Raw genomic sequence first — 24,901 nt, 5'->3', positions numbered from 1 at the left:
GCAGGATCCCCACAGGGAGCCTGATGTGAGACTTGATCCCAGGACCCCAGGATCACAACCTGAGCTGAAGGCAGATGCTCAACCACTGAGCCACAGGCGTCTCTAACTTGTATTTTAAAAGCATCATTCTCATTGCTGTGAGGAGGACAGGCAAGGGCAGAAATAGAGTAAATTACAAGACTATTGTAATAGTTGGTTAGTTATGATAGAGATGGAGAAGTAGTTGGGATGGGGGATGTTGAGCCCGCAGACCTCCCAGTGGATTGGGAAGATGTGGTGTGAGGCGTCAGGATGAAACTTTACATTGACAAGCTATAGGGAATGGGCCCCGTCGCATTCCTCTTAGAGGGGCCTTTGGACTTCTGCCAAAATGGCCCAAACGTCTTCCAGGAACTTCATTGGAGACAGAATAGTAGGAAAAGGATACCTTGAGGGAAAGGACCCTTCATTAGCCTGCCATTGGCAGGGCTGGGAATGACAGTAGTTGTCTCAAGGTCAGGGCGGCCAGAGCAGGGCTTTGCTGCCTAGAAAAGGGTACCACACTTTGCTTACAGGATATAAGTTAAAAAAAAAAATTTAAGATTTTATTTATTTATTCTTGAGAGACAGAGAGAGAGAGAGAGGCAGAGACACAGGCAGAGGGAGAAGCAGGCTCCCTGCAGGGAGCCCGACGTGGGACTCTATCCCGGGTCTCCAGGATCAGGCCCTTGACTGAAGGCGGCGCTAAACCGCTGAGCCACCCGGGCTGCCCAAGTAAAAATTTTTTTTACCCACTTCCTTAGTACAGATCGTTGAAACTTCTTGACATTCTCCTTACATCAACCTTGAAGAGCTCAACTAGTGGTATCTAGGGCATCCTTCGCCTGAATTTTTAAAAATGTGTTGCTGGCTTTCTGGCACCTGTCAAACATTAACCAGATATGGGGCTTCGCGCATCACGGCCCAATGGGCAGAGCATTGACCTGGGTCCAGGAGCGCTTGGCCATGTCCCAGTTTCGCTGCCACCCCGTTGCGTGGCCTGTGGCGAGCTTCTGACTTTCTGTCTGTCACTAGCCCTGTTTGCCCCCGACCAGGGCACCTCGGTGCCTTTGCAAGTAAGTCTGCACACTAGTGTTAGTACGTGGTTCTCAAGTGCTGATTCAGTGCTGATTCAATCTTACTCCTCTCTGTTAGCTGTGTCTAGAGAAGGATGTTTTGCTTCAGTGGAATCCAGGAACAAATAATGAAAAGTACAGCGAGTACAAGGCCGAGGACAGACCCGGCACACTCTTATCAGTCATCTGAAATATGCACAGCCTTTCCAAGACAAATATGGACTCCTGTTTCTAGGAAAACACCGAAAAGTACTTATCAATTACCCTGTAATATGGTTTGTGGAAAAAGACAACATCTACCCTGAAAGCCATGGCAAAGCAGATTCCTCTGGGCGGCCGACAGCAGAGTGGCATGAGTTAGAGCCACTGCAGCATCCCAGACTGTGGCCTGGGCCCAGTCCATGGAGCCTGTCCTCTCCCTCCTAGGATTCCCGTCCTGCGCCCTGTGCCCAGGCGCTGATCTCATCCTACAAGAGGTCCAGAAGCCTGGTGTGTGCCTTCTAGATGCCCCGGCCCCCTCACTTCTTTCCTGGCCTTTGGCAAGTCCAGAGGCGCCTCTCCTGAAGATTCCTAGAAAAGTGGGGTTTTCCCAAGTAGAAGTCTTAGTAATAACAAGGACAGGAGCTGTGAGTGGTAGCTGGCCCACATCCTGTCAACCCCGGCCCCACGGGCACTTAGTTTCCTTGATCTTCGCAGCCGTCCTGTGACGCTGTCCCCATCCCAGTTTACAGAGAAAACTGGAACCTGCAGTTGAAGAAGCTCTCTTGTCCATGGTCACCTGGTCAGGAAATGGCAGAGACTGGGTTCTCGTCAAAACTAGAGACTCGGGGACGCCTGGGTGGCTTGGCGGGTTGAGCGTCTGCCCTTGGCTCAGGTCATGCTCCTTTGGTCCTGGGGTCCCAGGATCGAGTCCCGCATTGGGCTCCCCGCAGAGAGCTTGCTTCTCCCTCTGCCTGTGTCTCTGCCTCTCTCTCTGTGTCTTTCATGGATGAATATATAAAATCTGTAAAAAAAAAAACAAAAACCAGAGACTCAACCAGCTCCCTCCCGGAGCACTCACAGGCGTTGCCACGGCTTCGTGCTGGTCCCTAAACTGGGAGCTTGCCTTGTATGATGTAGTACTTTTTTATTTCAGATGAGAAAGGAAAATCATATGAACCATAGCACTTAACCTCTTTGCTGTTTGTTCCTTTCCCTGTCCCAGGACGCAAGCCCAGAGGGTTCGGAAACCGCGCTGCTGCACTGGGCCCCAGGGGCTGCTTCCGCGCTACTCTGAGAGCCAGGCAGAGGGGCAGGAGCAGCTCTTCAAGCTAACGGACAACATTCAAGATGAATTGTAAGTGGAGCCGTGGGAAAGCAGCCCCGTTGGCTCGCTGAGCTAGTTGCCTTTTCTCTCTTCGAGTCCAAGAAGTTTCTATTCTGAGCATCATTGTGCCTCTTAGACCTTGGAACCTGCCAGAGCTTCCTTGGCCCAAATGTGCTATAGGTGTGGGTATAACTTCTCGTCCAAAGCCTTTTACACAAAACTGTGGTTCTCAAACTGAGTTCCACAGTGGGACCTCGGCGTTTTGTTTCTAGGAAATGGCAATCTCTTCCTGGTGTGTTCACAGAGAGAAGATAAAGAGTAAAAAGTTCTCAGCTTTAAGGCTTTGTTCTGTGTAAAACCTTCTTAAGCTTTGGTGTTCTCCTGTTTGCTGCAGAATGCCTAGTGAAACAAAACATAAACAAATGGCAAACAACTAGTAGCTGAGAATTTTAGAAAAGCAGTCTTTAAAACAGTGTTGCTACTCTTTGAATGCAAAAACTTATATACCTTGGGTCTTGTAGTATTTTCGGTTCATGAAATTATTCCAAGTTGATAGGATAGGATTCAGTTTATCACTATTTTAGGATATTTTGCAGAGACCCTTTTAGCAGAAAATGCTCTGTAACTTAAGTAGGTGTTAGAACCACCAGTCCAGACAAGGCAATTGGTTATTCCTGATGGGTAGCAAAATGCTCGCTTAATTTCTTTTAGTGCACATTTATCTCTTTAAGCTAAAGCAAGAAAAGGAGAGTTGTGAGGGCCATGAATATTTTTTGGTTGGTGGAGGAGTGTCTGAAGCAGAGGTTAGTTCAGGATAGCCTTCACTGTCATTGTTAGAGACAGTGTTAAGATGACCTCATCTCCTATTTTTGTACAATATTTGAATGGAGACATCAAAAATTAAGTCCAGAAATCATTTGCTGCTTACTGGATACGATGGCTTCTTCCTGGATGTGTTTTGTGTAACCCAAACCCCCTGCAGTGTTACTGGAAGGTCTCTTGAGATGGCAGTGCATTAGATCGCCTTAGCTCAGGCTGCCGTAAAAAGTACCATCGTCCCAGAGCTCTGGAGGGTGGCAAGTCCAAGATCAAGGCGCCAGCCAGTGTGGTTCCTGGTGAAAAGCTCTCTTCCTGCCTTGCAGATGGCCAGCTTCTGGCTGCGTGCTCGCGTGGTGGAGAGCGAGCACGTGCAGGCAAGAGCTCTGGCGTCTCTCATAAGGACACGAATCCTGTAGGATCAGGGCCCTACCCTTACGACCTCGTTTAACTTTAATCACTTCCTTATTCCAGATAGGGCTTCAGCATCAGGATTCTGCAAGGGCACAGTTCTGTCCACAGCACTTTGTTTTTTTTTTAAAGATTTTATTTATTCATGAGAGACACAGAGAGAGAGGCAGAGACACAGGCAGAGGGAGAAGCAGGCTCCATGCAGGGAGCCCGACGCGGGACTCAATCCTGGGTCCCTAGGAACAGGTCCTGGGCCAAAGGTGGCACTAAATCACTCAGCCACCCGGGGATGCCCACACGGCACACTTCTTGAATCCATTCTGCTTTTTCAGTCTAGGCCCAGTTCTGGTCACCATTGCAATACCCAGAATCCCCAGGCAGCTTCACTCCGGGGAGGACTTTCTGTTCGTACTTCCTTGGGGAGGAGTTGGTGCCCCAGCTGCCCTTTATGCCACTTTGCTGGTGGAACTTTTGGATCAGAGGCCCAGAGAGTCATTCCTCAGGTCCAGCAGGGCTAGAATGGCAGCCCTAGCAGCACTAGGATTTTTGTCTGTTCCATTCACCAGTCCATCCTCAGCACCTAGAACAGTACCTGACACATAATAGGCACTCAATAAATATTTGTTGAATGAATGATAGCTGGAGAGCTACAGTGTAGCATTATATTAATACATGTTCACTTCTCCATCTTTTTGGAGGGTTTTTTTGGTCAAAGGTTGAAATTATATATTGTATGTCATGCTTTTAATTTCCTCCCCTACTCACCCCTATTCAGTTCGAAGTGTCTGTGGCCCTTATAAAATTCATTTTCAGTAGAGTGACTGGTGCCAAAACACAAGGAGAGATTGTGTAGTACAGCTAACCTAGGATTGTTCCCAGTGAGACACGCACATTGGAAACTGAGCCACATAAAGCCAACAGTGGAATCAAACTGAAGTCAGTAAAATCAATTTTGTGAAACTCTTGAAATTCATATGAACGAGGAAAAGATACTGGCATGAATGAGTTTTGACTCTAAAGATGAAAACCATGTGTTGCTACCCATGTTTGTGGGTTAAATCTCACCAGTGAATGTTGAAGAAACCACGTGACCGTGGCCTTCCTCAGACGCAAGGAAGAAGTCATCAAGGAAGCCGGCAAATGTTCTCTGAAGTATCCTCGGTTGTCAGGCTGGGTCTTCACGGTGACGTGAACGTTAGAATCATCACTTTGCAAGAAAGGGGTTTTCAAGAAAAGCACACAAGTGCCAAATTATACCTCTGACTTTTATCCTAGAATTGTAATTAAAAGCATATTTAAAGACCTAATTATTTGCATATTTTCCTTCAGAGTTAACCCCTTAAAAGGGTCTTTAATACCTTGCTCTACTGTTCTAACTAAATGTTTCCACATTTTTTTCCAGTTAGACTCACTGTTTCACTTCTGGAAAATGTTGTGTAATTACTTCCTGATGTAGTGAAAACCCCACAAAGTCCCCAGTGCCGTGGGCACTTCAACTTTGTTCTCCCAGATCAAGTTTCATTTAATTTTTCATTTTATTTAATTAATTAGTATTAAAAAGATAGTTACTGACATACAGTTTAAGGTCTGGCCAGCTGAAAGGGCTTCGGTTCCAGAAGAATCGACTATTTCTCTGGTATGTTGCAGAGTTACCATTGCTTCCCATTCTTTTCAGTTTGGATTTTGAAATAGGATCCTGGGTTAAGATTATGTGAAAGTAAAATTTGTCCCATCTCATTAAATTAATTTTTCCTTATAACCAGCGTCTAATCTGTAGCCAGGGACCTCCTTTTCCTTAAAGAAGAAGGAGGAGGAGGAGGAGGAAAGAAAGTTCCTATTTTATTTCTAATACTTAATCATAGCCAAAGTAACACACCAGCATTGTAAGCATTAGAGGGTGGCTCTTAACCTGATCAAAAACGGTGCCTGTGAGCCGCCCATGTGACCTGGGAAGCTACTCTAATATACTGTTTTCTGGAGTTTGACAACTGGATTGTATTTTCAAAATGTAGTTTCAGAAAGTAATGTATATGAGATTTTTTTTTAATACAGAGTAGTATTTAAAAAAACAAACAAACAACAGCCTGTAAGCCCACTAGCCAAACAAGTTCTTTCTCTTTGTAGATATACCGTTTATGGTATTTTCCATCTTGTCTGTCCTTCTTGGTAAATTGCAGATAGAGACAGAAATCAGATTTTTTTTAGAGCACAGTTCATAGTGCTGATCCTAACAGCACAGAATCATCAATATAAAACCTTAGAGTAACATATGCAGTCTGAGAACAAAAACGAAAGACCGGTCCTTTTGAGGAATAGGATAGACTTCATTTTCTAAATGAATTCTTCCATTTTCTGAACCAGAAAATAATCTGTCAGTAACCACTGACACTTAGGGAATTGGACAGTCTTTGATATGCCCCTGAATAAAAACTTGATGGATTAGCCAGCTATGTTAATAAAAGTTAATGGCTTGACTAAATCTTTCATAAGTTAAATCAGGAGTTCTCTCTCTCTTTTTTTTTTTAAGATTTTATTTATTCATGAGAGACAGAGAGAGAGAGAGAGAGAGAGGCGGAGACACAAGCAGAGGGAGAAACAGGCTCCCTGCAGGGAGACCGATGTGGGACTCGATCCTGGGTCTCCAGGATCACGCCCTGGGCCAGAGGCAGGCGCTAAACTGCTGAGCCACCCAGGGATCCCCTAAATCAGGAGTTCTAAGAGAGGTTTTTTTTTTTACTTGACTACTGGCTAAAATATATCCAGCATACAAAGTTGAGTGTGTTTTGGCAAATACTACAGGACCTTACCTTGTAAATTCACTGCCATTTTGTAAGATTGCCTAACACGTAAGTGTGTTGAATGCTACTATGTGCCAGGACGAGTAAGAAATTTGCCCTTTCCTTAACGAGTTCACAGCCTGGCAGGGGAAGCAGACAGTATTACCAATTGTCTATAATATATGATTGTTTTTAAAATAGAATCGCGAGCCATGTGTTATAAGGCCTCAAGGGGAAGTGACTGATTTATGCTTGGAGAACCAAAGAAGGCTGTGGACAGTTGTCGTGGTCCTGCAGGGTGAGGAGAATGTGCCCGGGAGAGAAGAGAGAAAGCGCCATACGCAGAGGAGGGTGCTGGGCACAGGCGCAGAGACAGCAGAGCTCCTGGCATTTCTGGATGGTTGGGATCTGCCGAGTATGGTGGCCGCCCCTGTGTGGGAAGGTGGCTCACAGGCCAGACCCTAAGAGCCGTACTGAGTTCACCTGTCCTGTAGGCAGTGGTGAGATTTTGAAGAGGACCCCACTCAGAATTACATGTTAAAAATATAACCTTGCCGGCAGCAGCAGAGGGGATCCGAGTCCATGAGATGAGACAGGAAGGCAATGGGGAGGCCCCGGGAGTGATCTGGGTAAACAGTAGAGGGGCCCAAACATAGACGGTGGTGGTGCACGGGAATAGGGGGGACAGAGTTGAAGGTATTTGGGGAGGTGGCATCAGCCTCACTTAGAGTTGTGCTGACTAAATGCAGAATCGGAGTGAGGAGGGGGTGAGAGTGACCCCAGGCTTCTTGGTCGTTTGGTGGGATGGAGATGCCGCCTGTTGGGAGAAGGAGCAGCAGCCCGGCCGAGCACGTGCTGAGTATGAGGACGTGTGGGATGTGTGTGCATGGAGAGCCTCGCTCACACAGATTTGGGGGTCACACATGAGCGGAGAGGGGTGACGCACATTGGGGGATGGTGTCCTAGGAGCGCTCATCAACAGGATGACTCAGAACTTTCCTGATTTTGAAATGACTCCAAAACCGAGGAGAATATGGATATACAAATAGAGTTAAAGCAAAGAAGTAGAAGTGGGAGGAAAAGAAAAATCAAATTGAAGGCGAGGAGGGACAGTTATTTGGCAGATTGCTCTCTCCCCAAGGACCAGTCAGCCCTGAACCCATTTTCCACGTGGCCACTGAGAGGGGCACTCCTTTCTCCAACCTGCTGATGTGAAGGTTTGGAGACTTGAAAGGGCCTTTCCCCACATCAGGGTCACTTAGCATCTGTCTCAACGATAAGCAGTAGAGGGGCAGTGACCCCCATCAGTTGAGCATGTCTACATTGGGAGAGCTGCCCGGTTCTAGAGGCACGGCCGCCATGTGCCTTGGAGAGGACGTCAGGACCCGCCGCCAGGGCAGGTGGTGGGGTGGTTAGTGGCTGCGAGCGCCCCCGTGGTATTTGTGACCAGGAGGTACTGTTAGCGAGAGTGGGTCCTCTGTGGCATCGAACCTTGCCAGACACCCACTATTAGCACCTGTCATCTTGGAGAACGATGGACGTCATGTGCCCCAGCCTTCCTTCCTCCCAGAAGAAACCTCTGGCGTTGATCCCAAGGTCGGACTGCCCTCTTTGTCTCCTTAAGGGGGAGTGAAAAGTAAATGGTTTACCTGAAGTCTAAACATCCTGTTTTTTATAGGAGTGGTTGTATCTACGTCACCCCAAAATGTATCACCAGGATACCGGGTGACTTCCCTAGCTCTCCGAATTTGAAGGATGGAGCTTATCCAGATGCTTTGTGTTTCAGGCCACATTTTGTCATCCTCCCTCCCTCTGGGTTCTTAATAGGACAAAGGCTAGAAGGATGAGCTCCGGGTCCACCTGAGAGCACGTTGGCTTTCTTCCTGCGCCACCCCATGAGGTTTTACAGCAGTCCCTTCGTCTGCGGGTCGAGCAGCCTTGTGTGAAGCATGGTTGTTCTAGAATGAAGAGCCCAGTGGCCAGACTCGGCTCCAGTGCCGCGGTTAGCAAACCCTGAGTCCCTCCAGCGGAGCACATGAAAGCCCGTGGAGAGCAGCTTCTGCAGGTGGGCGGCCAGGAAGGGACGAGGCGCTGTGGCTGTGAAGAAGGAAGGGACAGAGGAAGGCGCCACTGGCGGGGGGTGGGGGGGAGCCCCGAGAGCGCTGCCCACGGGCCCTCTAGTCACCCTGAGTGGTGGTTCCTCTCAGAGGCGACACGTTCAGGATCTGTCTACACAGCAGGGGCCTCCCAGTCTAGAACTCAGTTTTGTTTTTGTTTTTGTTTTGTTTTTTAAAACATGTTATTTATTGATTCATGAGAGACAGAGAGAGACAGAGACACAAGCAGAGGGAGAAGCAGGCTCCCTGTGGGGAGCCCGATGCAGGAGTCGATCCCGGGACCCTGGGGTCACGCCCTGGGCCAAAGGCAGACGCTCAACTGCTGAGCCCCCCTGGGCGCCCCTAGAGCTCAGTGTTAGTCATCCTTTGATGCGGTTTCTAGATTTTGTATAAAAGAAAAAAAAGATGATGATGAAGAAGAAACCCCAAAAAAGCATTGGTGGTTGGCTGTAGGCGTGCTACAGAAGCATCAGGAGGAAAACAGGCACCGCTGTTTGCAGATCAGCCTCTGGGTTCTTGCTCAGACGGTGCTAGGGGACCCGGCGCCCCAGCGTGGTTTCACCATCTCCCTCCCCCTCGCTTGTAGCATTAGCTCTGACCTGCTTCTCATTTGGAAAGACTTCAGAAGAGTTGATACAAATGTCCAAAAAGTGTTATTGCCTGTGGAGGTTTCAGGGTGTGGGTGGGGGCCCCCTGGTCACTCTGAAGATCCTGGGTAGCAGCACGCTGTCCGATGAAGAAACGGAGCCACAAGGGCAGAGCTGGCAGCCCGGCAGCGTCTCCTCCGCTGCGCGAGGTGTCCCAGTAGAGCGTCCGAGCGCAGAGCCACGCCTCCCCCCACGCGGTCCTGGCCTCACTGAGGACTGCACCGTCTGTGGCATCTTGGAAAGGAGTCTGTTTTAAAGCCTGCGAGGGTGTTTCAGTATGGGAAGTGCACGGTGTCAGCCACCCTGGCCCCGTGTGAGAGCAGCCGCCCGGACGGGAAGGCTTGGCTCTTCCTGACGCCGCGCCTCAGTGTCCGCTACGGCAGGTGCCAGACGGGTGAGCGCGGGAGCAAGGGTCATGGGGCAGGAGTGCCCCAGCCCGTCCTGGACCAGAGGAAAGGAAATCAATCCCCCTGGATGTTTTTTTTTTTTAAGATTTTATGTATGTATGAGCACAAGCAGGGGAGGGGCAGGGGGAGCAGCAGCTCTGCGCTGAGCAGGGCGCCCAGCGTGGGGCTGCACCCCACGGCCCCGGGATCCGGACCCCCGAGCTGAAGGCAGTCGCTTCACCGGTGAGCCCCCCAGGCGCCCCTCAGTTGGATTTTCAGTGCCCGTTCCTGCTCTCCTCCCCGCGCAGCGGCCACCTGCAGGGTCTCCTTGAGGGCCTGCTGTGCCCCGTCCTGGGCGGCCCCGCCAGCTGCTCGGCAGGTTCTGGCCCCGCGGGGCTTCCTGCCCAGGCGGCGGCTTTTCTCGTTTCTGTCTTTCTGTCTGTTTCACTGCGTTTCTTCTTTTCTTCCCCCAGACGAGCTATTTTAGATTCCATTCAGCTCGACGAGGTGATAATGCTGCCCCCTTGACACTGTCACAACCTAGAATGTGGGAAATTCTGTGCTAAGTGGCCTGAGCACCGAAAGCTGCTGGGTATTTCTAATTTTGGCATTGAGACTTCACAAGTCTGCATTCTTGGCATTGCCAACCAGTTAGAATAGAACAATAAACCCCAATTTTTGTCATGCGAGGCTGTAATTAAAATGGCAACTGGCACAGGCAGAGCCGGAGTCGGGGGCGTCGGCTCGGCCCACGCATCTGTCAGCCCCGGGGCCGGCGGCGCTTCGAAGGTGAGGGGCAGGCGAGCGGCAGGGGTGCGTGTGTCGCGGCGGCGGGGCGCCCAGCCGTGGGCCCGGCACGTGTCGTGACCGCGGAGCACCGAAGCCGTCCGGGGACCGTCCCCGCTCAGCTCCCGGGGGAGCCTCGGCTCGGTGGCTGCGCTTCAGAGAATCCTCCCGGGACGTCCAGTCCCAGGGGCCCGGGGCTCTTAGCATTCCTGCCGCCAGCTGGTCTCTGCCGCCCCTCGACGTGGCCGCCCCACTGGGAGGCCGTCCCCAGATGCCGCGGAGGCCGCTGCGGCCGTTTCCAGGGGTCACCGCCCTTCACTCGGGAGCTGAGCTGAAAGGTCTGACGGGCATAAATTTCCACCCCGCAGACCAAAGAGGAATGGGGTGGATTTTTCCGAGTGGCCCTACTGCCGCCCCTATAAGCCCGACGGGAAGCAGCAAACCAAGATCACAGCTCTGGAAAGCGCTTCCAAATTTATTGGAGTTTTCCGAGCACGCGGTGGCCTTCTCCCCGTCACGGAGCGCGGGCGCCGCAAGGAGGGAGCGCGGGGTGCGGGTGCTGGGGGGCTCGGCCGCCGCCCGGGAGCCTGTTTAAGGCCCTGCCCGCACCCCCGGCCGTCCTCGGGGCCCGGCGCTCACCCCCGGCATCGGGCGGGGACGTCAGCGGCTCCTCGGTGGCGGGGGAGGAGCGCGGCTTCCTGTGTCGTGTCCGACAAAGCCGGCTCCGCTCCTCGGCCCTAACTACCTGGAAACGGTCCCGGCACAAAACCCCCACCGTGCGGTTTCAGGGTAACGTTGCTTCTCTTGTTGATACTGTTGGTCACCGTCGTCGTCGTCCCGAGCCACCTGCTCGACAGCCCCGGGAGGTCGCTGACGCTTTTAGTCCTAATTCGCAAGCAGGGAAACTGAGGCTCGAGGTGTGGTGGAGGTGAGGGAGCCTGGCCCCCGGCTCAGGAGCCCCCAGGCCCCGCCGTCGGGGGTCAAGGCTCACGGCTTCGGGGTGAGCCCGAGCTCGCGAGCCTCACCGGTCCCCCTCTCTCCGCAGCTTCATAGCCGTGGAGAACATCGACAGCTACTGCGTGCTCATCTCCTCCAAAGCCGTGTACTTCCTGAAAAGCGGGGACTACGTGGATCGAGAGGCCATCTTCCTGGAAGTCAAGTACGACGACCTCTACCACTGCCTCGTCTCCAAAGACCACGGGAAGGTGTACGTGCAGGTGACCAAGAAGGCCGTGAACTCCAGCAGCGGCGTGTCCATCCCCGGCCCTTCCCACCAGAAGCCGATGGTGAGTGCGCAGTGGCCGCCGCCCTGCCCTCGGTAGCCACATGGGGTGGGGACCTCCTGAGTCGGGGGCTCTTGTTCCTCGGATGTGACCGCAGGGCCCTGACTCAGCTCTTGGAGCGCACGTGGCTTCTCTGTTGTTCTACAGAAAAATGGCAAACTTGTTTTTCTGCACAAAGAAGTGATACCTGGCAGAGGACCTTCCCCAGAATAAACTCTAAATAAATATTTGTAAATAAAACGTATATATTGCCTCCCAAGGGGACGAGGTATTGTCACGGCAGGACTTTCAGGTAACATTCCTATTAATAACCAGCATTCGCGGCGGGTACGCCGTGTGCCTGGCTGGATGCTAAGTACTTCCTGAGGGCTATTTGGTGTCGTACTGTCCTTGTTCCCACTTGACTGCAGGCTTGAGGGCAGGTGACCTGCTCCGGGTTGTGTGGCCGACGCTGGGAGGAACTGGAGCTCAGACCCAGGTGCTGTGACCCTGGGGCTGGCAGTCTTGACCACTTTGCTCACTACCGTCCGACTTTGGTGGCTTTTTGTGCACCTGAGACATCATGCTCAGGTCTCACCTGGTGTGCCAGGGTGTTCACAGCCACATTCGAGAACAGTGGGCCCCTCAGAATGGCCCCTACTCATCCCTGGCTCTTGGCACAGATCAGAAATCCCAGCCAGCCGTACGGGGCCCCTCCTCAGGAACGCCTCGAGCTTCCTCTGCTCAGGAATGCTCTTGGGTTTGGCTTGGCTAGCGCAGGCTCCCCGGGGTCATTGGCTGCAGCCAGGGCTGGTGGATTCTCAGAGTTTACACCCAGAAGTTGAGCATTTCCACAATTCCTCTGGGTGGGGGGAGCCTTGCCCGGCTGCACTTGTGCTCCTTTCAAGGCAAGTGAGCAACTAAGCGTTCTTGGTGAGAAAGGCCTCGGGGGATTTGTTTGAGGCTCCCTCTTCCCTTCTCGACTGTCCCCAGACGTCAGAGGTGAGTCCCCTTGCAGTGCTTTCATCCTGGTCTTCGTCTGGCCTCAGCGGACCCTCCCCTCCTCGGAGCTAGGGCTGGGCTCCCGTACAGAAAGTCCCAAAGGTCAGCTGTGGTGGCTTGGCCACCGAGTCACCTGGGACGCATGTTAAAGATACAGATTCCAGGAATCCACCTTGAATCATCCACACCTTGAATCATCCACACCTTGAATCATCCACACCTTGAATCACCATTCACCAGAAGCAGGCCCTGGGAATCTTTCTTAGAAGTACACCCATGCCAGGGGCGCCTGGACAGTTGAGTCAGGTCTGACTCTTGGTCTCAGCTCAGGTCTTGAGCTCGGGGCTGTGAGTTCAAGCCCCACAGTGGGTTCCACACGGATGTGGAACCTACTTAAAAATAAAAATTAAACAAACAAACAAAAAAAGGCAACCCCGTACCATTGTGATCTGCAGCTGGGCTGGGAGCCGATGCCCGGGCAGTTTGACTGCCCAGGACCTGTGATGTCTTCGGCCCCCACCTCCGGGGCACGTTACTGATTCTGTTCTGCTCTCCAGGTCCACGTGAAATCCGAGGGCCTCGCCGTCAAGTTATCACAAGAGATAAACTATGCAAAGAGCCTTTACTATGAACAGCAGCTCATGTTGAGACTCAGTGAGAATCAAGAGCAGTTGGAGCTGGACTCCTGAGAAACCCCAGCTGCCGGAGAGACGCTCCCAGACCCGGACCCCGGATCAGTCAGGACGACAGGCCCGAGGGCTGGGCCTGAATCAGGCAAACCAGGATAAGGTTTGGGGGATAATATCAAGGAACGAGGGGAGGATACGAATGGAAACCGTGTTAATTTGTGGGTAGGGTGGGGGTTACTTTAGATTATGGGGAAGTAATTTTTAAAAGGTTTTGGTTGAATAACGTTAAAAAAAAAAGTGTACTGAGATGAATCTAATTTTTAGATCGCCCTGTATTTTGTTAACATGTATATATGTACAACTGTGTGTTTGTAAATATATAGGAGCATTTCTGAGCAGGGCCTGTGATGTGTGTAAAGGTTTGTTAATGTAAAGTAATATAAAATTATATTGGATCTTCTATTGCACTAATTCTACACATCTGATTCAGGGTACTCTATAAAAAGGCATTCTTGAAAGTTGAAGAATGTTATGTGTTAGTTTTGGAAACTAGAGAATTCACAGGAATGAAGACAGTGAGGTTGGAAGTGCTCTGGCGCCTCTGAATCCCGTGGCCCCTGGGCCGGATGGGGGAGCCGGTGCCTCAGAACCGGAGCCGGCCCCCGAGGGAGGTGCAGGACAGGGGTCGCAAGCCCGTCCTTTATTTATTTCCCACCCCCCATTTTAAAAGTAGTTCCTAGAACCACACATTCTTTTTCCTCTCTCTGTTTGGCTTTCTCCTGACTAGTCTTGCCAAACTTTGAGGTCACTTGTGTGGTTACCGTGTGTGCGCCTGCGTGCACACACCAGCGCTGTAAGTTTTCCTTGGGTTATCATCAGAGAGGGTCGGTTGGAAACACCAGTAGGCTCTGTCGATTTAGGAGGAAAAACATTGCACAGAACTATTTGTTTTAACAAATCAAAAATCCACAGATTTATCAGAAGTCCGCAGTGAGAATGCTCTCCTCTCCCGACTACAACGGGGAAAAGGTCCTGGGACGTGTCCTTTCTGCTAAAGCCACTGGCAGCTGCCACAGCCGCACAGCCCTGGGGTCGAGATGGAGACACGGGCCGAGAAGGGAGAGTGTCTCAGGAAAGGGAGTGAAATCTGAGTCTTAAAAAGCTGTTTTGTAAGTTTTTCATGGAACCAGGATTCGGCTAAAACATCTCTTGTCCTTGATTTTAAATTCCAGCCAGTAGCGAGGCCTGGTACCAGCGCCCTCTTCTCCCTGTCATGATTGTTTCCCTTTTCTGTAAGGAATAAACCGATTGGGAGGGGGGCTCACTCTAGAACGGATGACCAGCCTGGTGATTCTTTCATTTTTATTTTATTAAAGCTGATTAGTTTCTGTGATTCAGCGGATCAGCAGATGTATAGAAGGTTTTGGGGTCTGTAACTCGTGACCCCAACCCTTCCAAGACGCAGATGAAGCGGATCCGGCCATCTCACGTGTGCACGCGTGTGTGTGCGTGTGCGTGTGTTTTCAAAGAAGCAGGAAGGAGCTTTAGCACGAGTGCTCAAGGGCTTTAGCTAAATAGTGTTTCTAAGGATCATCTTGAACTCCAAGGTCTGTGTCCTCCTCACAGACTCTAAGCTGGCGGATCGAAGAATGGAAACTTGGCTTGTGAAGGGTTGTTGGTCTCTGTGGGGTGGCAGTCCTGCGTGGCGCCCCGGTGCCACCTGCTGCGAGCCCTCCTCACCAGCCTCCCCCTCTGGGGCCCCCACAAGCCTGCCTTGTGGTTTTTGCCATCAGTGACCCACTGCCGGAGATCACGATCTCTTAAAGATGAGACCAGGAGGGTTGACCACCCGCCTCAGTGGGCCTCCTGTCCCCTCCTGGAATGAAGTCAGGGGCGCTTCGTGTGACTGCAGAGGGCGGCCTTCACCCCCGGGGCAGGGGTGACCCACAAGCACCTGAGGCTGCACCATGCTGAGCTGCTCCCCCAGGACTCAGAGGTGTTTGGGTGCCCCCTCCCCAGGCTCCTTTCTAATTTTAATCAGCTCTAAAAGCCATGGCCCATCTCGGTGGATTGTGGGAGCCCTGCTCCCCGCCAGAGGAGCCTGAGAACCCCTCACCCCTCACCCCTCACCCCTTACGCCCGGCTGGAAGCCTCCAGGGGCTTTGGACGGGGCTTCCTGCTTGGCCAGGGCAAGATTCAAAGCCCTGAAGGAAGCAGGCCCTGCCCCTGGCTCCCTGAATGCCCAGCTTCTTTTTAAATTGGTGTTTAGCCCTGGAAGTCTGAGACTTTGTTATGATAATTTCTACAGATTTTCTTGCTGTCCCAAATACACAGCTTCTCTCTGAGGAAAGCAAAAGCAATTGAATACAGAGAAATTGGATAAGAAGAAATCAAAAGCCATCCTAATTCCCAGACCCAGCACAGTTGGCCCAGCCGCAGGGCCCCCTGGGAGGGGGGGGGAGGCGCCTCCCCAACCACGGACCCAGGGCCCAGCGCGCCCGGCTGCTCCGCGGGTGCTCACCTGGATGTTCAGAAGGTTCTAGGGCCACTTTGTTTTTAAGCATCATCCGTGCCTCAAAATACCATAGTAGCTGCTTGAAAAAACCTGAAATTAGACTATCTGGTTCTCTGCTGTGTAAACATTAGGACGTACGGTCACCAGTCTGTCAAGACTCTTTCATCTGTTTCTCATGTCAGAGTCGTTATTTTCTTCCTGTGGAATAAAATGCTTTATTGACTTCCCAGACAGGTGGTTTTCTTCTGGTCTCTTGGTGTCCGATAGATTCTAGAACCACAGCCGGTGACAAGAGCCAAACATAGCACAGCGTCCGCAGTAACCGGCCTGTCGCCTCGCTGCGGGAAAGCGCGAGCCTGGGGCGGAGCCTCCCCTCGAGGAAACCCTCACGCTGGACGGGACTTCACGTTCCAAGAGGGCAGCTCCTGGCCCCACCACCTGGGCGACCGACGAGGCGAGGCCTCGGCCGGGTGGACCTCGTCGTATTTGCTGAGAAGGCGAGATTCCGGGAGGCGCAGTTTTTGAGCTTTCTTTGGACACGTGCCTACGTGACGCCACCGGTCGCGTCAAGAGGGCAGGGGGCTCACGAGTCTGAGGCTCAGAGAGGAGCCCAGGCCAGAGGTGCCCCACGGGGAGGCCTCCGCATCCAGACGACAAGTGGAGCCTGGATGGAATCCCCCAAGGAATGAGCTGAGTGGGGCCAGCAGAGAACAGAGGCCCTGGATCTGAGGCTTGGGGCGCCCAGAGTGTAGAGCGTGGGCGGGTGGGGAGGAAGAGCCCGGGGGACGGCACGCGGGGGCCTCCAGAGACACGGGCACGAAGCCGGGAGGGCGTGGGTCCTACGAGCCGAGCCTAGAAGGGCCTAGGCGGGGGGCTCCCAGATGCTGCTGATGATCTAGTAGGATGAGGACCTACCCCCAGGTGGGCAGCCCGGCGGTCCCTGGAGCCCCAGAGCAGTGTCTGTGGAGCAGAGACGGTCAAAGGCGGACGGTCCTCGAGTCCAGGCAACGACGAGGGCCGCGGACAGCTCTGTGGAGTGACCTGGCTATCAGGGAAGGAGAGCAGTGGCCGGTGCTTCGAGAAGGGGTGGGGACAAGAATACAGGAGGGCAGTAAAGGGGGAGAAAGGAACCAGCCAGGGAGAGGGGTAGGCGGGGTGGAAACTTCCAGAGGTTCTCGATTCCGCGGCTTCTCTTCCTTCAGAACAGCGGGGAGTGAGCACGGGCCGGAGGAGGCGGGAAGTGTAAGGCCGGGGTGTGTGGGGGTGCCCTGGGCCCGGAGACGCCAAGGGCCCATCGGAGGTTGGGGATCAGGAATTTAAAGCAGGGACCCGGCGGCCTGGTTCTGCTCTCCTCCAGCCGCGCTCAGCGCACGGTTCGGCGTGGATCAGGCAGAGGGCTGGGGCTGGTGAAGAACTGTCCCCTCCTCCCACTCAGGCGCCCGCCCCCGCTGCCCGCCGGGCTCGGGGAAGGGGGGCTTCACCTTCCAAACCGAGGCACGTGGCACGGCGGCACCCCTGGAGCAGTGTTCAAGGACCAGCCGGCGGCCGGCACCCTGGGCCCAGAAGGGGCGAGCGCGTCCCGTCCGCCTTCCCCAGCCCAGCGCGCCACCGGGTCACGGGGAGGCCACGGACGCACGTCGCCGCTGGGGTGGGGGGGGGCACGGCTCGCGCAGGTCACAGACACCAAAGAGCAGAACTGGCTGCTGGACCAGGCGGGGGAAACTTTCTAAATTAGTTTAGATCGTGTTCACGCAAATACGAACCAAAAATACGATTTCACACACGTGTTCTCTGAAAGCAGGTCCTCCTCCCCGCGCACCCACGTCCACCTCCTCACACGGGCTTCCTGGCGTTTGTCTCCTTGAGCGTGGGCCTCCTGTCCGAGCCTGCGGCCTCGCCCCAGCACGGCCCCTCGCTTCTCGGGGAGCCCCGGGCGGCCCCCTCCCCGCCACCCCTGCCTGGTCAGGCCGCCCAGTTGGAGCCGCTGGCCTCGCCGCGTCCATTCTTAGGATCACCTTCCCCCCCTTCCCCCGCCTTAATCTTTTTTTTTTCTTTCGTGTCCTACACGCGTGGATAGATTTCCTGGTGGGGCGCCGCCCTTACTCCCCGGAATAAACCCCTTTTGAGCAGAATGTGTTAATTTGTTATTCTCTTGATGCGTTTCCTGCTCTGTTGGCTGATCCCTTGAGTCTTTGCATCTTTAAAGTGAGACGGCTCCATTTCTTCGCTTCTCTACCTGCATCAGATTCTAGAATTAAAATTCCGCCGGCTTCATAAAAATGGGCCGGGGAGACGCCCGCCATTTCCCCTGGCTTGGGATCCTTAAATTACCTGAGAATTTCCTGTTCTTTCTTAAAGCTTAATGGAAGGTTCTAGACTCTCCTAAAATGACTCCCCTTTATCATCACCCCCCTGTGCCTCTGCTAATTGGAACGTCCTCTTCATGTGCCCATTTTGGCAGCAAGTGTGGTGATTTTTTTTTTTTTAATCCTCCAGTTCGGGCAGGCTTTCCACGTGTTGCCATACAGTTGCGTGTGTGCTCTTCAGATTATTTGAATACCCTCTGAGTCTGGTCATTTCTCTTTCTCCTTCCTAATCTTGTGTAGCTATTATGTATTGTTCTTTACAAAGAGCTACTTCGGGATTTGTTTCTCTTTTTCTTTTTTTTTTTTTTTTTAATTTTTGTTGATTATATCTCCAATCTTTTATTTCCCCTCCTCTCTTGCTTCCTAAGATAAGCGCTGTTTTGTTTTGTTTTGTGTCAACCTTTCTTCTTAAACAATGATGGCATTTTCAGGTTATAACTTTTCTTCTGAATACAGCTTTGTTTAGCTCAGGTTTTGGTATTAAGTGTTCTCAGTCTTCTGTGTAGCTTTTACTTGTGTTTCAGATTTCCTCTTTAAGAATTACCTAGGAATATGTCATTTCTAAATAATTAAGTTTATCCTCACTGAGTTAGTTCAAATAGCATTGGCTTATAATCAGTAAATGTAACCAAAGGTTTGCATTTTCTAAAAAAAATTTGCTATAGTTTCCTTTTTGTCCAAGCATTTGATCGATTTTTATAAATGTTCCATGAACATAGGAAACAAAAACGTAGGCTCTTCGAGGCACGTCAAGATAGGTGCGTACATACAAATGTACGCGCTTCTATAGATAGAAGTTGAAACTGTAGACTATGTTAATCAGACCCCGTAGGGTCTCACTTACTCCAGTGTGTGCGAGGGGGCTCTGACCCACATCTTCAGGTGGCCAGAGAAGGGAGTTCGAACTTACACCTACTCCCCTGGAAAGCGCATAAAGTAAACAAACGTAGAAGAAAGAAGAAAACAGCAGCTTTAATTAAGCTGCCTCCAAGCAATCCAGTGGGAACAATAGCACTTCACAGCTGTGTCCCTTCCCCCCCGGGAGCTGGGCCCACCTCCTTGTCGCCTTAAGGGAGCCCGCCCACTTCTCTCCCGCAGCCCAGACCCAGGCCTCGAGCCCAGTGTAAATAGTTCCCAGGGGGTAATAAAACCTCGCACCTCCTGTTGTCCTGAGCAGCCTCAAAGGCACAAAAAAGTCAGGGGTCCATTTTGCCCTCGAGGAGGTGTATGCATCTAGACCAAGTTGGCCCTCGGAAGCCCTGGTCATGTGAACCCCAGGGGGAGGGAGTGTGGGGAGAGGTGCTGGGATGACTTGCAGGGGGACACTCTTGCCCTCGGGGCATGCTTTCCCAAAGCACTTAACTTTAGGGGTACAGGGATCTCCAGGAAGTTTGGCCCAGGCTCTACCAAAAGGCAACTCCGTTTTGTTTGTCCTCAGAGACCACCCACCTATTCCTAGGGCGCCCGACAGCACAGCTTCTGAGCTTCTGGCCCTCTGGCAACAGGAGGGCCCTGTCCACCCTAGGTTGTGAGCATCTACCTGGGCTCAGGCTCAGGACTGGGTGCCAGGGATAAGGATGAGTTAGGTGACTCTCTCTCTGCCCTACTGGGCTAGTGGACCTCAGGGTGGGACACGGAAGACCTCAGTGGGAAAGAGACCGGAAGGGCTGAGAACTAGTGACGCAATGTGGAGTGCTGGCACAGGAGCTGTCGGCACGTCGGAGGACCAGGACCTCCGGACAGCCTGGAGTGCGGGGAGCTGAGCGAAGAGAGTGGCCTGGGCCCGGGCCATGTTGGACTTCACAAGCTCTATGGGCAAAGGTTTTAAGCAGAGGATTTCACTGGGAGACTGGCATCTAAAAATACCTCTCTAAAAAGTAAAGTAAGATGAAGTAAAAGCCTCACTGGCTGTGGAGTGGAGCCTGGGTGGAAGAGTCCAGAGCGGAACCCTGCGGCACTAGACCAGGTAAGAAATGGCCGGGGCGGTGGAGGTAGAAGCAAGTAGATGGGATGCGCCTTTGCGGAAGATGAGGCCGCAGAATAGATCTAATGTAGAGGCTTAGGGGCACGGGGGTAGTATCAAGGGTACCTTCCAGGTTTCCAGCTTAAGTTGCCAGGTTACCGGTGATGTGATTGCCAAGGTGGGGAAGCCTCGGAGGAAGAGCCGGATGTTTATGGCTGGTCCATTTCTTGACTGTTCAGCATGTGTTGGATGCTAAATGAAGAAGTGAGTGTTGTTCAGGTTATGGGCATATTCAGTTTGAGATGTCAGTGACCTATTGAGCAGAGGTAGTGGGCAGTTCAGAGCAGGAGAGAGTGGCTTGCTGGTGAGCGGTGTTGGCATCCTGGGAGTCAGTTAGATCATGGGAAGAGCAGCAGGCGAGAGGAGAAGGGTTGGCCCGAGCCTGGGAACTCCAAAGTCTAGTGCATGAGTGTAGTAGAGCCAGTAGACGAGGCCGGTAGGAAAGTAGGAGAGAATGTTTCAAGATGGTGGATGTGGTCCGCAGGGTTGGATGGAGTTGGAAAGTCAAGATGTGTGTTGGATGCAGCAGTATGGAGGACATTCCCTGTAAGAAAAGTGTGTTGGAACCATGGGGGCAGAAGCTATATTAGGGCGAGGTGTGGATGGCAGGTCAAGTGGAGATAGTGAGTGTCTTCTCTGTGACAGTGGCAGCAGAATGGCCAGCCCATGGCAGTGATGTACCAAAGGTGGGAGTGGTCTCTGGGTGCCTGTAGACAATCAAAAAATACTAATGAAAATAGGACTAAAAGCCAATCGGCCTTTTATCGTCACCATGGTACGTGGCAATTCTAAACAAAATATGTGATAAGACTCTCCTCCCCTTAAAAGTCTTTAGTGGGCTTCAGTTCCTTTGAGTTTTAATAGCATATATGTCAGCTGCAAATTAGCATGTTTGTAGTACTTACTGTTTTTTTTTTTTAAGATTTATTTATTTATTCAGAGAGAGAGAAAGAAGCGGAGACACAGGCAGAGGGAGAAGCAGGCCCCATGCAGGGAGCCCGACATGGGACTCGATCCCGGGATCCAGGGACTCCAGGCCAAAGGCAGGCGCCAAACCGCTGAGCCACCCAGGGATTCCCCTAGTACTTTTTCTTTAATAAACCTTGTGTTCCACATAGAAATTAATTCCGAGAGCTCGCAGTCCTGCAGTGGTCTCCCAGCACAGTCCCAGCTCTTCACCTTCAGTGTGAGAGGAGATTCTAATGACTTGGAGGTGCTCAGAGCCACCCCGGGCACAGCTCAGGTCTCCAACCCCTGTTGGACCATGCGTGCCTGCATCCAAACAGTGTATGTGGAGTGAGCGATGGTAGGCGGTGATCGTAAGACGAGGCCATAGAACCAGAGTCATCCTATGTGACCACTCACGGGTTTTAATTTGTGCTTAAAATTTTATTTTTTATTTTTTTTTAAATTTATTTATTTATGATAGTCACAGAGAGAGAAAGAGAGAGGCAGAGACACAGGCAGAGGGAGAAGCAGGCTCCATGCACCGGGAGCCCGATGTGGGATTCGATCCTGGGTCTCCAGGATCGCGCCCTGGGCCAAAGGCAGGCGCCAAACCGCTGCGCCACCGAGGGATCCCGTGCTTAAAATTTTAAACAGTGAAAAAAAAAATTTTTTTTTAAACATTGAAAAAGAGTGCAGACCATAAAGTGTAATATCCCTGTACGGAAAGTACAAGTTGAAATCTAAAGCAAATAAAGCTTTATATCAATGGCATAAGTTCATCAGCTGCGGGGCACCTGGGTGGCTCAGAGGTTGGGCGTCTGCCTTCGGCCCAGGGCATGATCCTGGGGTCCCGGGATCGAGTCCCACATTGGGCTCCCTGCATGGAGCCTGCTTCTCCCTTTGCCTGTGTCTCTGTCTCTGTCTCTCATGAATAAATAAATAAAATCTTTAAAAAAAAAAAAAAAAGTTCATCAGCTGCCAAAATTGTACCTTTTGCCGATCCGTTGACTTCATTAAAATTCACTTACTACCAGACAATTATTAAACAAATGTTTGTGATGTAGGTCTATAACCCAAAAAATCAAAATTCAAACCATTAAATAAGTATAAAATATATATAAAAAGATTAAGTAGTTGTGTCCTCCTTTGAATTTTAATATTATTTAATGTTTACTCCGTCTTTGAAAAGTTCAATAAAATTTTTCACAGCATTTCTGTTCCCGTCACTATTGTTTCATTTGTGGTTATTACTGACAATACTTTTGGTATATTGGGGGGCGGGACGTTAACACAGGCCTGAGTTTCGGGTGGCCCAAGGGGAGGAGCCTCGGGCATGTCCAGGTCCGCCGTCCCTGGCTCGGGGCAGACGCTGGGATCGGACAGAACCGGGGAGACCAACCGAGCCCAGCCCCCCAGTGGCGCTGATGGCAGGAGGTCACAGAAGGCGGAAACACAGAACGTCCCTTCGGCGCCGCCGGAATCCGGGGGAAGAAAGGCAAACGAGAGAGGCAAGGTATAAAATGAAAGGACCCCGAAGTGGAATTTCGTACTAGTTTGGAATGAACTGGTTCTCAGTCCTTTGCCCACCGTGCCATGCCGCACCCGACGCTAATCCTGTTGGTATCTACCACATGTTTCTACCACATGTTCTTGACTTCTTCCCATCAGAAGTGTTACCTACTGATTTCCAAATGCAGATGAGGGATTTCCTACTGTGGAGAAATAGGATTTAGTTCTTTCTACCCCTCAATATCCTCCTGTCCACACACAATACCGTGCTCTGAAAATAGAAAAGGGAAACATCATTCCAGATCCTATAGACATTTAAAGGATAACAAGGGGATATTTCGAAATTACTTTTTGCCTTTAAATCTGATAGCTCAGATGAAATGGACACATTTCTCGAAAGATAGAAATTACCAGAATTGACAGAAGAAATAGAAAATCTGAACAGCCCTAGATCTATTAAAAGAAATGGAATTTGTAATTAAAAACCTTCCCACAAAGATAAGTCCCGGGCCCGGATGGCTTCATTTGTGAATTCAAGCAAACATTTAAGGAAACATTAATATGAATCCTATAGAAATCCTTTCAGAAAACAGAAATCATTTCCAAATCATTTTATTACTCTGACACCAAAACCAGAAGTTTTACAACAACAGAAAACTAAAGACCAATATCTCTCAACACAGATGCAAAGTTCCTTAACAGCTTTTTAGCGAATGGACTCGAGTCGTGTAACCCGATTGAACATAAGCAAACATTTCAACAAACACTTCATAAAAGAAATCTACAGAGGGCAAAACAGCACATGAAGAATGTGCAGTATCACTCAGAAAAATGCAGATTATAACCACAACAAAATACCACCCACACCTATAGAATATTAAAGTTAAAACATCTGACAATGGCTAGTTATTGGCAAGGGCGTGGGCCGCGTGGGGTTCTCCTAGGTCGCTCGTGGGAAGGTAAAATACCTTCAAGTTTGGAAAACAGCTTGGAAGTGTCTCAGAGGTAAAGAGCCTCACCGCAGGACCCACCTGCCCTAGTTGTCTACCCAAGGGAAATGGCAACATGTGCACCCGAGGCTTCTACACAAATGTTTAAGCCTAAGAGCCCAGAATTGGAGACAACTCAAGTGTCCATCAGTGGGTGAATGAGAAAAAAAATTGAGTACAACGTAAGGATGGAACACGACTCCGCAAGAGGCCTGAGCGAACTGCTGACACGCATGACGAGAGACGAGTCCTCCTTGGGGAAGAACCATTGAGACGGTCCAGGCAAAGCAACAGGCGCAGAAAAGATCCAACCGGTGCTTCGGGGATGCGTGATCGGGAGGGGACGGACAAGATCACGGTCCCTCTTGCGCTGGACACTTGCCCCTGTGGCCTGGCCAGAAATCAGTTCTCCCTTCTCCTAGAAATAGACCCCAAATTCCTTTTGGGAGACCGTCTCTCACGCACTCGCCGTCCTGTTCAAGAGGAGCTGCAGCCCCTGGGGAGAGGCGGGGACTCGTCCCGGGAGCAGACACCCCGGGCTTCCCGTGGCGGTTCACGCACACAGACGGAGTCCAGCTGCCGACCGGTGCGACTCGCTCGATGCGGGGACTGGCTCTGGAAGGGACACCCGTCCCACGAGGGAACCCAGGGGGTTAGACGGAAGTCGCCCGGAAGGGGCTTGCTTTCCGCTCGGCTTGAACCTGGCGCTGCCAGGAACCAGCGCGCGGGGAGGGCTTGCCCGACGGGGCCAGGCGGACAGAGGCTGGCGCAGCAGGAGAGGGAGGCCGGGGCCCGAGGACACCGCTCCAGGGACTGGGCTTTGCTTGAGACCGTCCCAGGTCCGCCTCTCGCGTCGGTCGCTTGCGGGGGAAGCGTGTTGGCCGCGCTGCCTGACGTGGAAGCGGGCCGTGCGTCTCACCTTGGTCATCGGGTGGGCAGGTTGGGAGGGGGAGGGTCGGGAGCCCCTGGACGTGATACCGAGTGAACGACGGCGCTCGGGGCACAAGGTGACGCGACACGGGAGCTCGGTCAGAGGCCTGGGGAGACCGACGGAAGGACCGAGGGGATGAGGAGCCAGGGGAGGTCGGGGAGGAGGGCGGGGAGGGCGGCTGTGGGAAGGGGGGGCCGGGCCAGGGGCCGCTCTGCCCTCAGGTCACTGAACGAGCCTGAAGAGCGGCCAGCGGATGTGGAGTCGCCGTGGGTGGCCCCAGCAGGTGGGGGAATGGTGGCGTCACGGGGGAACCAAGGGCCAGGAGGGCAGTGTAGACGGCTCCAAACTTCAGCTGCAGGAGGGAAGAGGGAGGGAGGGTGGTTTCCT

General features: G+C 52.0%; 1 protein-coding gene across 6 annotated transcripts in view; it reads left to right on the top strand.

Annotated features, from left to right (window-relative positions):
- Window positions 1–15,979, top strand: part of VPS13D (vacuolar protein sorting 13 homolog D) — a 236,970-nt gene extending 220,991 nt beyond the window's left edge. For 5 of the 6 annotated variants that reach the window (XM_038531969.1, XM_038531968.1, XM_038531967.1 and 2 more), the window contains 3 exons: window positions 2,299–2,430; window positions 11,386–11,626; window positions 13,162–15,979. In XM_038531969.1, the coding sequence (XP_038387897.1) occupies window positions 2,299–2,430; window positions 11,386–11,626; window positions 13,162–13,293 (505 nt within the window). In that variant the 3' untranslated portion in view covers window positions 13,294–15,979. The remainder of the gene's footprint in view (window positions 1–2,298; window positions 2,431–11,385; window positions 11,627–13,161) is intronic. The other variant, XM_038531970.1, reaches the window with a different exon arrangement.
- The last annotated feature ends 8,922 nt before the right edge of the window (window positions 15,980–24,901 follow it).

Source organism: Canis lupus, chromosome 2 (assembly GCF_011100685.1).
Source record: "Canis lupus familiaris isolate Mischka breed German Shepherd chromosome 2, alternate assembly UU_Cfam_GSD_1.0, whole genome shotgun sequence".
NCBI lineage: Eukaryota > Metazoa > Chordata > Mammalia > Carnivora > Canidae > Canis > Canis lupus.
The sequence above is the reverse complement of the archived record's forward strand: the minus strand, read 5'-3'. Positions and strand labels throughout refer to the sequence as shown.